This window comes from Dermacentor albipictus, chromosome 5, assembly GCF_038994185.2.
Source record: "Dermacentor albipictus isolate Rhodes 1998 colony chromosome 5, USDA_Dalb.pri_finalv2, whole genome shotgun sequence".
Classification (NCBI taxonomy): domain Eukaryota; kingdom Metazoa; phylum Arthropoda; class Arachnida; order Ixodida; family Ixodidae; genus Dermacentor; species Dermacentor albipictus.
Window position 1 is genome coordinate 145,784,237 of NC_091825.1, and position 15,430 is coordinate 145,799,666.

At 44.8% G+C, this 15,430-nt stretch overlaps 1 protein-coding gene across 1 annotated transcript in view; it reads right to left on the minus strand.

Annotated features, from left to right (window-relative positions):
- Positions 1-12,027, minus strand: part of LOC135906208 (ubiquitin carboxyl-terminal hydrolase 16-like) — a 34,312-nt gene extending 22,285 nt beyond the window's left edge. Inside the window, exons 1-6 of the mRNA XM_065437471.2 lie at positions 11,451-12,027; positions 8,039-8,294; positions 6,497-6,597; positions 5,811-5,983; positions 3,693-3,806; positions 643-764 (exon numbers count right to left, since the gene is read on the minus strand). Of these exons, the coding sequence (XP_065293543.1) occupies positions 643-764; positions 3,693-3,806; positions 5,811-5,983; positions 6,497-6,597; positions 8,039-8,294; positions 11,451-11,538 (854 nt within the window). The 5' untranslated portion in view covers positions 11,539-12,027. The remainder of the gene's footprint in view (positions 1-642; positions 765-3,692; positions 3,807-5,810; positions 5,984-6,496; positions 6,598-8,038; positions 8,295-11,450) is intronic.
- Between the last annotated feature and the right edge of the window lie 3,403 nt (positions 12,028-15,430).

The window sequence follows — 15,430 nt, forward strand, 5'->3', positions numbered from 1 at the left end:
ATGTCAGTGCACAGCAGCGTTTTCACATGAGATAGGCGAACGAATATTGCGGTGAAGCAGCCACAGCGAGCAGCTATATACAGTGCAGTCCACTTATAACGATACCACACATAACGATATATCAATTATAACGATGAGTCGACTTCAGAGTTTCAGCTTATGCATTAAGGCTACGAGAAAAAAAAAGAAGCGCATATAACGGTATGTTATTCACTGCATAACAATCGAAATTCTGCCTTTTGGGTGGCATTTTCCATGCAGAATAATCGTGAAATTTGCATTGCTAAGTTTCTCTTAACCGAGACGGGGCAAAAAGTTTGCCTACGCGAGTTAGTATCTGCCGCCATTACCGCGCGGTGCATACCGCCAGTGGCGCAGGTGGCGCAGCGTCCCACTAGACGGTGCCAGCTGCTTCGCGTCCGCATCGCCAGCGAGCGTCCAGAGAAAAAAAGGAAAAAAAGAAGTGCGACGCAAACTGCACCTGCGCTCTCTTTCTACAATCTCCCTCAGCGAGTGTAAAAATACAATCTCCCTCAGCGAGTGTGTAAAATGTGTAAATCTGTGCTTTTCATGTCTCCTCAGTCTCCTTCTCTGAAAAGAGGAAGGCTTTAGGCCTTAACTGCTTAGAAGTGGGTTTCTTACACTTGGCAGACTCTGGAGAATAGAGCCCTTGGATGAGGAGTTCCAACTCGAAACTCCTGAAGGAACAGGGCCAGAGCACTGGTCAGTGGGCCAGGTCCAGGAAGCTCCACATTTAATGTACTCTGCATGGCAAACAGTTTCCCATGTAGCAGGCTCGCAGGCCTACCAGTAGAAGTTGACCACATGGGTAACCGCTGTTGCAGTCAAGGATTCTTTCATATTACCCACAACATTAATGACAACGTTTTTTCACATTTCTGTAGGCTAAAACACTAAGAACGAAGGCAGTGCTCAGAGAAACATGTCAAATTACATCAAGTGGCTAACTGACATCAGGGTAGTTGGGAGATTGATTGACTGATTGAGTGTTATTTTTCTCTTTGACATTACAGAGAACTTACAAATTGTTAACTGCACCCATTGCCTTACACTAGTTTGGGTCCAAGTATAGAAATTATAAGTATGCAAACATTATAAATGGTTTCATACAGTGTTAAGAGATCATAGTCATAAGGAAATTGTGCGACAATTTAACATGCACAACAACAAATGAAATCACAAGTTGGTATATGCTGCTATTAAACAAATAAGATTGTCTGGGCAACAATAATGCACACCAGGTGCACAAACAATAGGACACAGCAAAAATCAATGCACTGCTGGTTGCTCAAAATAGTGTCTGAAGCGCATTGATGTACAGTGTAGTTCACAGTTAAAAAGAACACTCTAATGTGCGGCCCACACTATGCTGGCACCTAGCAGCAAGTGGCTGCAGAAGCAATGTTAGTGCACTGCATAGGTGTTGAAAAGAGTCAAACCTACGAACCAAAAGTTACCTTCTGCAAATCTAGAGAGGAAAGACTGGAAATGCTCTGCACTCAGGTGTTCCATTCAACACACACACACACACACACACACACACACACACACACACACACACACACACACACACACACACACACACACACACACACACACACACACACACGCACGCACGCACGCACACGCACACACGCATGCATGCACGCACATTTAAACTTTGATATAACGAACTTTAATACAACAAATTTTCTGTATAACTAAGCATTTAACTTTTCATAACCTCTTGTCCATAGAACTCATTGTATATAGAACCTCAATATAACAAAGTGTGTTTGTATGCGATTTCAGTATAACCTAATTTCGCTTCTGCTGCAAAGGAATGCAGAGACAATAAATGGAATCTTCTGCAGACGCAGATAGTCAAATGATTGAATTACAAGTGGCTGCTTGCAAACGCACCTCTCAAATCGCGTGCAGCGCGACAAGAGTGACCGCCGACATAGAGTCGCATCAAGTTCCGCACAAAGTCCAAGTGCAATAAGATGCTATTGCAGCCCGCACACTCTGTGCTTTAGGTGCAAGTGAAAGTGTGCAAGGGTGAGACAAGAAAGATGGTGGTTTCACGAGTGCCACCCTCGCGCGCAAGAGAAGGGAAAGAGGGGGAGCAGAGCTCATTCACGAGGGGTAAGTTGGTGCATGTCACTATTTCTGGCGCACGTCTCAGCCATGGCTGCGCACAGCTGTAAGCACGGCTGAACGGATACACAGCCATGCATGCGGCTTTATAGGTAATCTGCCGCGTGTGTAAAGAGTGGGCATGCCGAGACGGCGTGGCATCATGTAAGCTGTCTTCTCACACGTTTAGTATTCGTGGTTGCATTATCTCAAGTTTCGGCGGCCCACTGGAGCGAGAGGCAAACAAAGCATTCGCTCCCTGATGCTGGCGCTTTTCCTTATAGCGTCATCTCAGTGTGGGCCACGCTATCAGCCACGGCAGCGGAGTGTACGCGAAGCATGGCTGGCTTCGCTTAATTTGTACTGCTGATGTGAAGATATTGTCGACATGGCATGAAACCATACTATTCATCGCAACTCCCAAATTCATCAAAATGAATTGCTTTCTTATTCAAATTTTCTTTTTTCAATTGCCTGATAATTAAGAAAATTCTGCAGCCCCTGTCCTTGTAAGAAAAATCGATCAGCAACTGTACTTACTTGCGTAAAAAGTTGAATTTCAATACAACGAAATTTCGATATAACAAACCACATTGCCAATTTTACCTACTTTGTTATATCGAAGTTTAACTCTATAGGCAAACCTCAGTATAGAGAACATGGATATAACAAATTTGATATAACAATCTAAATCTAAACTATGTCCTTCCTTTCTTTTTTTTCTTTTCCGATATCAGCATGCATACCAATAACAAAGATATTTTTGCATCAGGTGCGACTTCGTTATAATGACGATAGAGTGTACATGTATAAGAACACCTTGAACATGAACCCAATCACAATATAGTGCCTTGCTAGCGCATCCACAACTATGAGCAGTTCAAAACAAATGCACACGTAGAAGACAGCACGTCTGGAAGAGTATAGGCCCGCACTGAAGCACTGTCTAAACATTCTTAGAACCATAGAATTTATGATGCAAAAAAAGAAAATCACACACCCACTCACGTCCTCACGCAAAATGCAGAAACGCATATGGCACACACTTGCCTGTTAAAATGACAGATGCTATTCACCCAATTGTTTATCCTCCATTCTTTGTCTTTTGCATGTTTCTCCAGTTCATTCACTTGTCTTTCATGCTCATTTAGTACTGCAGTTACCTTGATATCTTTCATGCACAGCCTCAATTGTAACTGTGTAAACATGCACCACAGGTGTACGGAATGCAACACAACATTATGGAGGACATGGTGCATGCACATTTAGAGGGAGCACTGCTACAGGTTAACATTGATCTGTGGGAATCAATGAATGGACACTGGCATTGTGCAAACTATAGTGCAAGGTCACTCTCCCCTGATTATCAGAGCTTAAGGACCACAAAGCCAGACAGATGGGAGTCAGATATTGTGAGGATGTGGTGGCGGGGAGATGTTGGTAGGCTGCAAAATGGCAGGGAGGTAGGGTTTACATAGGCCTGCAGCGCATTAGCCAGTTGCATCATGAATTGCCGGTGAACTTAGCAACACTCTGTGTGCCGCATATCTTACCAATTCGGGTATGTCAGAGCCATCTGCTGCTGCACCAGGATCAAAGGTGCACTGCAGTTTGGAAGCACATCGCTTGGCTAGTAGCGGCTGTAACAATGGTGTCTGGCCGAGGTTCTGCAAGTCCATGAACATTTCGTGATAAGCATGAACACATATAACAGATAAATAAAACAGCTACACCATGTCACTTGGGCTTCACAGATCTCCAGGCAATGCTCTGAAAACAACATTTTCTTTTGCATTACTGAAGCTTAAGCAGTATATTGTTATATCATATACCATGTTAAGATCTTCAGGTGGAAAATAATGAGACAATCACTCCTGTACCATACCTGTAACCATACTACAACCAGCCACATTAGGTGTAAGCACCACTGCCTACAAGAACGCCAGACCTGCACTCACATAGGCAAGCCGTCCACACAAAAGTAATTTACAAAAGAAATGAAGTTGCTCGTGCTCTTTTTAAGTACTTCAAACGCAACGAGAAGCTTACTTTTCCCAAATCTGTCATTGCAGAAAGCCTCAGGGTAACGCATACGTGCGTCAGATCAAGGTCAAAGAAATTACAATGCTTTAATGGTATGACGAACACACTCTGAGCATGTGCAACATGGTCCCTGCAATTAAAGAGCTTATTCTATATTTGCTGCTAATTTGTGGCAAGGAGCGCAATCCTACATTGTTTGCGAAGACAAAGTGCTTGTGGTTTGATGCCTGCATCTTGGAACAAATAAACGTTGTCCTAACAAGTACAATCGACTCTCGTTACAACGGACCCTAATAATCCGACAAAAAGAACCCGTCCGTTTTATCTGAAGTCCGTAATATCTAAGACGTTTCACTTCCAAAACTTTCGTCACGATGTCTAACAACCTTATAGCAAATATTGAGTGGAGAAGGTCGAAAGCAAAAAATAAGCAAGAAAAGACACAGTTTTGCCCGAAAGGCAAAGCATTGATAGCGATAGCAAATTAAGATAAACGCAGCAGCAGCAGCAAGCGAACCAACCTTCGTGCTGTCTCTCACTTCAATGCTAACTAAACGTCAAAAGCACAGCACATACGAAGCTACCAGCACTGGGTGCACTTTGTCTACATCACAGATCGCTATCAAGATACGGAGCCCGCACGGGTGCGCCGTTAACAGCAACCACCAGAGTAGAACCCCCCGCCCCTATTTCCCTCGCCTCCCCCCTGTACCTAGTGAGTGAAAGACGGCACGCTTCCGCCTCACTTTCCTCCCTCCCTCGCGCGCAAGATATTGAGCCGTGATCGTCGGCTGACCTTCACAATTCAGTTGCCAGCCCGTGTCGACATGGCAAAAGTTCATTTTATACACCCAATGTTTACAAAAATTGCCGCTAATTTCATCCGCTGCAGCCAATCGTCCATTGTAGCGCGGTCCGTTAAAAGCAAACTTCATTGCATTAATAAAATAGGCAGACCAAACTAAGGTTGAAAAATGGTCCATATCGAAAAGTCTGTGGTACGCGGGTTCATTGCAATGAGCGTAGAGTGTACTATGATTAGCCTTCTTTCACACAAACGTAACACTGTGGCAACTCAATCCATTAACTGGAAATTGTGGAATTGATTACCACACAGCAGCATGCTGCCTTTCCTTCAGCGTGCCTTGATAACACCAAAACCAAAAATTGCAGGTTTGTTTACTAGCTTCATTTCATTTAATGAACCACCCATTTTCCACTTTTCTTCTGCACAATTTCTGCTTGGCTATCGCATGATGTCCTGTGGACAGAAATGTGCTACCCTTACACCAAATTTCAACAATTTGAATCTTCTAGTTTTAGCAGACCAATTTCTATGGAATCTACAGACAAGATTGCTGAAACTCAGCAAACCATTCTTAAAACTATGCCACCCTATCATTGTGCAGGATGCAATGACTACTGACATGGTAAATTGCCGTCTCTCTGCAACTTATTGGGAAATATAAAAGGTGAACATACGGAGCAGCAGCGACTGGCGTCCCACTGACTCAGTTGCCACATCACAATGGCTGCCACAAGTGGCAACCAGTGATGATGTGATGTAATACATAATTGGTGATTATGATCTAACACTCTACATATTAAATGGGATCACGTTGACAGACAACAGAAGTTCTTGCCTGCAGAACAGCATTGAAATAGCAGGTGTTGCCAAGGTTGCTGAGGCCCTTCACTGCTGTCCAGGAGCCGCAAGGAACCTTCTGTTCCTTGGTGTCCCCACTTCCAGCTTCAATGCAAGTGGCCTCTGCTACCAGCTTTTTGTCTTCCACCTGGGCGGCTGCAGACAGGCAAACAGTCAGCAATGGCAGTGGCCCAGGAATATGTCACACTGGCTAAACAGGGCATTCTGGATGACTTCAACTGCACATGTATGGATGTTGATGGCCTGACCTAAAGCTGTCCTAGCAACAAACACGAACATAATCTTGTGCTACATTGCACATTTTTACACACCTATGTAATAAACAGTCACATATCAGATTAAACTACGCAGGAGACAATGCCACCATGGCATTATGTTCCAGCATGACATACATGGTAAATAAGAGTCAGGTACTAAAACAAGATATCAAGCGAAGCTGTCAAGATGGATCTATCTCCACCTTTTAAAGCTAGATTAAAAGACATTAAAGTTGGAACAGTGCAACTGCAGTCAAAGAATTACAAACACATGTTGACAGCTGACGTTAACCCGACAGGGTTAACATCAAAATTATCAGTGTGAATGCAGAAGTAACACCAAATGCTTTGACGACTTCTCTGAGGTGAAACACTTTCAAGCAACACAAACCTTTAGCTCTTTTGCTACTGGAGGCCATCTTTTTCTTCAGGTTCTGTACTATCTGTGTCACCTGTGGATTGGCCTCCACCCAGTTGTTGCAAGGGAAGCACCTGCAACAGTGAAATGACCAGCAGGCACGCTAAATACGACACATACAATCGCAAAGCGAATGAACAGTCGTTTGACAAAATGAAAGGCGACTTCTCACTTTTGCAAGTCAAGGAGCACACCACCTAAACCACTTTCCATCACTTGGAGTCACAAAAGAACAACGCCAGTTTTGCACATGCACACTTGGTGCCTGTGTTGCGGCTGTCTGATACCTTTTTGTTTGCCTTTGTGTTTTTGGCTTGGGTTCCTCCTTAAAACAAGCGATTAACTTGCTTTCCATGTGCAATTTAACCACTCTTTACTAACAAAATTCTTTGGGTTATAATCACATAACAATTTATTTCACAACATATGAACATTGTTCTCGTGTTAAAAATTCTATCGCTAGTCAGTGCTGTGTGTTGTTGCCCTTCGTGCTTTTCCAATCATGAACATGCACAAACTTGCCCAGTTCTCAGTTCATCTTCAGAAATGAGTTGCACACAAGCTCTAGGAAAAACTGCATTCATTCTTTTGTAGCTGAGCATGTGTTGGTGGGCTAGTTGGTTAAGCATGATTACAAAGACGGCGCCGAATAAAAACACACGAAGAAGGGGGACACGAGACAGCACGTAGGCGCACAGGCGTAACTGCACGCACTGCACTGTAGGCGCAACTGCACGCCCCACAGGTGTCTCCCCAGCACATTTGTCACGAGAAGCATGGGGTGAGACTTACTGATTTAATGAAACAACAATGACTTTAATCAGAGGCTATGGTATCTGGTGTTAGGAGCAGTGTCGTAAAGTAGATTTCCATCATCAATAGCTGCACGGTGGGAGAGTGGTGGCAGTTTGGAGCCATAATAATTGCTGTGTACCAAGATTTTAGTGGATTTTGAAAGATTAACAACAAATATAAGCACTAAATTAGTTCATATAGGTAGACTGCTTCTTTCAAATCTCAATTTTCTTTGTTTTTATGCAAGGAAAATGTTCGTTAGACTAAACTTTCCTTCTCAAGCTACGACACCGATAATGTCAGTATGATGCTACGGTATTCTTGCGTTCCTTTTTAGCATCCCACTAATCGGTACCCTAAAACACCACAGACTTTACTGCATTGCATAGAGTTGGTGAGTGTATGCAGCAAAGGGGGATGGAGCGCAAGCAGGGAGGGTAGCGAAGGACGGCGAGAAACAGCAGCAGCCACATGCTCGTTCATCAAACGTGTTTAACTTTGCTATTACAGCACAATTTCAAAAAAAATTCTTAGGGCCATATGTTCTTAGTAGACTAGCACACATCAGCCACTATGTTTTTCAAGCTCAGGCTGTTCTAGTGGCACTTTAACAGTTGAAATTACCTCCACAGCCTCCAAAATAATGATGCTCCAAGCCCAGGCATAGCTTACAGACAGTAAAATTCACAAACCGAAGTTACAATGTAAATATGTGCTCACCAGAGTTGCAGTGTCTGCCCAGAGAGGGCGAGGGCATGCGAGTCCGAGTGCGGCGTCTCCGAGTGGCGCACGCCGTGCTTGGTCGTGCCACCACATCCTCGATAGCCACACTGCAGGCACAACCACGTCTCGGGCTGTGCCTCACTGCTCTCACAGTCATCGCACACGTCCAGTCGCACGGCATTTCGCAGCACTTGCTGCCGCAGCCGTCGCAAACCGATAGAGCCACGCTGGTGTGAGCAGCCTGCTGAACCACCTGCAAATCCATTTATGTAATGGTTTGTTTGCCTCCGTGCACAGGATTGCACAAAGCCCAATCAGAGGAGAGAGAGAATAAGAGAAAGAACCCTTTCTTTTGTTAAGTGAGGGTGGAAGTCCTCTGAGGGAGGAGCCCTTAGTCCAGAGCACCTGCTAGCCGCATGATGTCCTGGGCTGCCGTATTATACAGAGCTGGGCCCCTGGGTCCAAGTTGGACAGCAAAGCTTCCCAAGAGGAAAGGTTGGGTGAGGGGATAGCAGTGACATTGGGAGCGCTGACTCCAATTATGCACTAACTAGCTCACCTGGTCATGTTACTGAACTTGAAGCAAAGGCCATGAGCTAACGAAACGCACAGGTGATACACATAGGCGATACACCAGATTAGGTTAAGCCAGTAGTTATTTTTCTTTTTCAAGAGCTGTATTTGAGTTTTGTTTTTGGCAAAAGTATTAATTTTTGACTATGATATGCAAGTATAAAGCAACATCCATGTAAAATTCTTCATTTTAAATATGAATGGATGTGTCACAAAAATAGAGTGAGAATAGACATTTCTAATTCTGAAACTGAAAAAAGAAATGATGCCATTACCCCTTGCCAGAAGTGACACATCACCCGGAACACCCTGCTCCTCGGTATGAGCTCAGAGATTGCAGAAAAAAAGAACGGGGTTTTACGTGCCAAAACTACTTTCTGATTATGAGGCACGCCGTAGTGGAGGACTCTGGAAATTTCGACCACCTGGGGATCTTTAACGTACACCTAAATCTAAGTACACGGGTGTTTTTGAATTTTGCCTCCATCGAAATGCAGCCGCCATGGCCGCTACCGCGCCAGTTACCGCGTAGCGCCGGTAACTGGCCTACGGCACGCTAAAAAATCTCGAAGGCGACATTCTGGAGCTTACATTACATTTGCTAAACACAGGGTACATGCTGTTTAGGTGTTATTTAAAGATCGATAGTAAAAAAACCTGGCACTCATAGCTACAAAAACACAAACAAGATGACAAAAAGAAAAGCAAACTCAATACACTAGGTGAAAAGTCAATAAAGAATAAGCATGTGAATGATAGATAACAGCGAATGCTTTTTGTGGATTGTACCAGATAAATGTACCTGGGTTGAAACAGTACACTGAACACCGATATTGTCAGATATCAGTAAAATTTAATGTTGTTCTGTTGGAGAAGTCACATATAAAGATGTATTTAGAATATTTACAAGAGAGACAACATTGTGTAAACAACATGGCTGTCGAGACCGATTCCACATCTACACATCAAATCGTCGTGTTCTGACTGGTGCCACTCCTGGTTGCTCAGTAACATAAACCCTGCCTGTAAAGGCACCATCTCGGGGCTAACTATAAGGGAGGTGAATTCGCGGCAAAGTAAGGCTTCAACCGGGACACATGCACATTATCCGTGGGGACACGAGAGTCCAGCGGAGCGATCTCGTAGTTCACATCACCAAGCTGATGCAATATCATGTAAGGTCCTGTGTAGCGCAGCAGTAGTTTTTCAGACAAGCTGACGCGGCAACATGGTGTCCATAGGAGGGCAATGGAGCCAGAAGGAAATTGAATGTCCCGATGTCGGCTGTCGTACCGGATCTTCTGCACAGTCCAAGACTCAGGGAGCCGGGAGCCGGTAATTTGGCATGCCATGTGAGCCCGGGCGAAGAGGTCTTGAGCATATTCAGTGGGAGTGTTTGTTGAGGAAGGAAGCAGTGTGTCAAAGGGAAAAGAAGGGTGATGGCCGAAAAGGAAGTAAAAGGGTGAAAAGCCAGCAGTCTCGTGACGAGTCTAATTATAGGCGAAGGTCACGCAGGGTAATGTGCTGTCCAAATCATTGTGGTCATCAAAATGTACATAGACAGCATTTCTGTCAACATCCAATTGAGCCGCTCCGTCATTGCGTTTGTCTGTGGGTGGTAGGCAACGAAAAGCTTGTGCTCAGCAGAACAGGTGCGAAGTAGGTCTTCAACTACTTGGGAGAAGAAGGTGCGGGCGCTATCAGTGAGGACCTGCCGGGGGTGGGCAGCGATGCAGGATGACATCATGCAAAAGGAAATCTGCCACCTCAGCTGCACAGCTAGTGCGCAAATTTTATGTGATTGCATACCAGGTCATGTAATCAGGTGCGACAACAACCCACTTAGTGCCAGATTTCAATGTCGGAAAAGGGCCGGGAAGAACAGCGCGAAAGAATGGTTCTGAGGGCACATTGATGTGGTGAGGGCATCCAGTGGCAGCACAGCAGGATTTTTGCAATGCCACTCTTGGTTGCTCCGTAAGTAACATGAATAGGGAAATTAACTTTAGCTAGAGAAGTATTTATTTCCACTTCCTGCAATGACCCAGTTTTAAAATCTGCTACCTAGTATGATTGCTTATTGAAGCATTAAAGATTTTATCGGAAAATTATGATAAATATTAGTTACTCACATATGACAATGACATCCCTTGTGCTATGATATGTATTGAGGGACACAGTCATTATTTTAGTGTAATCTTGTGTGCATTTTCTGTTTTCTGCTAGAGAATCCTTAGAGCCGAAATTCATTGCTTCAAGAGAAGTAGCTGCTAAAACGTATGCCAACTCATATTCAGCGTCTGTTCCAACTAGCTCACGGCGCGAACATTAGTGAAGCGCAGCACCTTATGTAACATGGGTGGGGTTAAAAAAAAATTATGCGGTTTTACGTGTCTAAACCACTTTATGATTATGAGGCAGGCCGTAGTGGAGGACTCTGGAAATTTTGACCACCTGGCGTTCTTTAACGTGCACCTAAATCTAAGTACACGGGTGTTTTTTTGCATTTCGCCCCCCATCGAAATGCGGCCGACTTGGCCGGGGTGCGTTACCGCGACCTCGTGCTCAGCAGCCCCAACACCACAGCCACTGAGCAACCACAGCGGGTCCACGGGTGGGGTGTGCAAGTGGTGTGATGTGACTCTACGGTTGCCATACGTGGACTTCCTCCACAGTCCTTCCTAAATCAGCGGAACAATTTCTGCACTAGATTACGCAGTGGCTCTGCGCACGCAACCCACTGCGTTCTCGTGCTATTCAAGCAAATCAGTTAATCAATCCGACTTAGACAGCACTCAGCGAAGACCTCTCTACACAACTGAACAAATAACACTACCTTCGGCTGCATCTCCGACTTCGTCGCTGGAGGAATTGAGGATGTCGTCTGCCGGATCCTCTTGATGCTTCTTCTTTTTCCTGACCATGCTGCGCTCGCACACTTTAGCACATACGGCACACAGCGGTTGTCTCCTGCACTTGAGGCAGTGGAAATCGTCTCACGGCAGGCACTAATCCGCATGAGAAGTGGGGGAAGACACGCCGGTGTGGCAACGCACGATTCGGTTTCGGTCAGCTCGCAAACGACGGCAAGGTTGTACAAAAGCGCGAGAGTCCGACGTGGAGTGTCCGTGGAGGCCACGGCAGTCAATGCCCTTCTACCCACATGTTCCCAGCAGTCAGGGGCCGTCGCTCGACGCACGCCGTCATGAGGACAGGCTGTATAGAAAACGTTACTCGGAAAGCGGCTACACCAAACGTAATGCAGCCTAATCAATGAGCCTTCACGTGTGATAAGAAATTGCAGGTAGCGTCGTGACAGCTGCGCGTAGACAACTGTGAGGCAGACGAAAGAAAGTCGTGCGCCACAACACAGCCTGCGCCATGTCAAAAGAAAGTAGCCGGATGCGAATGGACCAGAATAGACGCAGTGCAAGAAATATGCACTTCAAACTTTTTTACAATTTTATTGACTGAACATATTTCCCTTATTGAAGCAAGATTTTATGTATTTTGTGTTGCTGAACAATTAAAAAAAAATTTGGCCCATGAGTACCTTACTGCAAATTTTACCAACAAAAGAGCGCTGGCGTCTGAGAATCCAATTGAGGGGAACAGTGAAACGAGCGGCTGGGACGACGCATGCTTTGCGGTGAGGCGCGCGTCGACGCGGCGCTGCAATCGAAGTGAATAGGCAAAATTGAGGTCGCGCCGTTGGAAACTGCTGGCGATACGTCTCGGAAGGGTCATTCGTACTACTTCGCGCGGTGGTATATGTGCTCGGACCGCTCACGGTGTTTATAATTGTATATGACATGTATTTATGCCTCAGGAATAAATGCCTTTCTTTTTCTTCTTTATTTTTTAAATTGAATTGCGGCGGCAGTGTCGGCTTCAATTCTACTACACTTTTGTACGGTTCCCTCTGGAGAACAAATATTTTCTTGTTCTTCAAGCAGCATGTACCTCTCGTGTGTATTTTTGCGCATAGTGATTTCCATCAGTAGGTCTTGCGAAACGCAGTCGGAAAAACATATGTAAGCTTCCTACCTGCCGCTTCAAACAAATAATATATCTGCGCCATCCGGTGCCCTGTACTCAAATTTACGGGAACTATTCTTACAGAAAAAAAATGCACTGCAACATTCCATTTTCATGTTTCTGTCTTCCTCGGGTGACAGAATGCGGAGTATAATTAATACGGGTTTGCGGTCGCCCCTCGGACGTGGAAAAGTTTTAGGTAGCCATTATATATAGTGCATGCTAATCCTTGGTCCGAAAGCGACACGGTAGAATTATAGTAGCTGCATGGTGGATATGGCGTTGCGCTACCAAACTCGAGCTCATCCATGGGTTCAAACCAGGTCGCTGAATTCGATGGGAACGAAGTAAAAAAAAAACAGATAACACTCATGTACTTTTGTTTAGATGCGCGTAAAGAACCCCAGGTGGTGAGAACTGAAGAAATGATTCTCGAGCCTGATTGCCTAGAAAAAGCACGTTATGCTTCTCATACTTAACACCTAAATGTAATGCCATTCCCAACTGTCATGACGATCGAAATACGCACGCTTGTGCGGGATCGGGCACGAACAACTAAGCAGCTTCTGTTTTATAAACGGCTGATTTCAGTTATCCGGTGACAATGAAGTAATTAAAGGAACGGCTTACCTCACATACACGTAGAGACATTTGTGGATCTGCTGTGTTCGTTAAATAAGTGTGGTACCACCTTAATATTCATCGCCTATATAAATCTGTTAATTAGCAGATTTACAGGATACCCTAAAACGGGGCGTATATTGGATATATATGATAGCTAGGAACTTGTTCACCAGAACCGGTTAGCACCCGTGGGCTAATTCTGTCAGGAAATGGTGCGCCTCTGCGCAACAGCCACGTACGACTATCCACGGGCAGCACAATCATTCGGAATAATTACTCACTTAAATTGGCCTCTCACCTTCGAGACTACAAAAATGCTGTTATGCGTTGCGTTCGAACGGAAACGGCTATTCGATAATTTTTAAGTGAATTCTGAAATCGAACATATACGATCTGATAGCAAATACCATTCGATTAGACTACATGTTTATGGTTCATTTTGCCTGCTGGCACATCAATTGAAGGAGATCGTACATTGGTAAAGACTTCCCGGTTCCCCGATTCAGTCAGAGCACATAGGCAATATCTTTTCCCTAACATTGTTTTTATTATTAACGTCCAATGATTGCCTTGATTCTTTTTCTCTGAAAGTCGGTGGTTCACCTGGGGCTGCATGGTGCAGCTTTAAATGAAACACGCTTATTCCGGTCGGGAGTTTTCACTTCTTCAGTCAGTGCATTTAGAATATTTGATAATGTTTCTCTTGTATATATATGTCGTGGATATATGTCTATGTACCATTAGATTTACCTAGAAAATTAAGTGCATTAATTGGTCATTTGCATCTCTTCGCGCCACGCGGTTAATAAACCAGGTGTATTTCACTGTAATATTATTTTCATTGATTATTGTCCCTGATCAACATTCCACCAACAAGAATCGAGCGTCAAATAACACGATATCAATAAAAATTTCTTATGTAGCTTCATGTTGCAGATAGGCGGCTTCTGCGGCAAAAGTTACGTGTTACTATTAGAAAACAACGTTAGAAATAGCTGTTCACCTGACTGAAATTACAATTGGTACCGACCGACAAGAGTCACGCGCGCACCAAAGCAAGTAAAACCATTAAAAATTTTACTGCACAGATTTTCTGCGAGAAAAACTGTGCGTCTGCCAGCGTCCGCGCAACGAACGCGCACTCGCTCGCTAGCAGAAGACGCACTTGACAACGACAGAAAAATTGAAGACTTCATGTTGTATAACCTACACCTCAAATGTGCGTACCTAGCAAAAAGGTGTCGATATAAATTTGTGGTTGAAATAAAGGACGATTAGAAGAGCGTACGCGCGCAATCGCACAAAGCACCCGCAGCGAAATTACGTTGAATATACCACGAAGCGCGTCTCCACCCCAATTCAGTTCGCTCGCAGCGCCCTCGCAGTTTTTCCACACTTGGCGCCTCAGCGCGAAACCACCGTTCGTTCCACTCGAACATTGTTTACCTCTCTGCACATGTGCGCATGATGTGCGTGCGCCGTGTGGCTGAACAAGTGGCAGGAATGCCCGGCGTTGTGTACGTAGTTCAATTTTCTGGACGCTCCTTACTGGTCAATTATTCATATTGAGCCATTAGCTAGGAATAGTTGGTGCAGAGAAATTGTCCGGTGGCGATGGCTCCTTGACAAGCGCTTGCCAGTGTAGTTGCCGTGCTGTTTCTGATGCAAATCCCCCACCTGCTCCGTGTCGTTCACCATTTTCCCAGATTTTCACCCCCTTCTACTTGCGCCTGCGCACAAACGGCTGGCGATTTCTGCTGAAATCAATAAAATATATTGGAATTTTCCCTAGGTCGGGATAACACCTGTGTAGTAGCTCTATGCCTGTGTCCACGGCCACTATCGATCGCGATCATACTCGATCCGAATCGATATTCTCGATTGCGATTAGCTCCCTCGCGCATCTTGCACAAAGGAACCCATCATAACCGAGAATTTCGATCCGGATAGGGCTTGATCGCGATCAGAAATGCACCGTGCGACACCTGTATTTTACACGAATATTTTTGACCTCGTGATCGACATCCATACATATCATTGACTTATCGAATTTATTCGCGAGTCACGCCGCAAACTAGCCTGCGATGCGGTTAATGCGGTCAGTCTGTGTGACAAACGTTTATTTATAGACCTGAAGAGATGCATGCACGGACG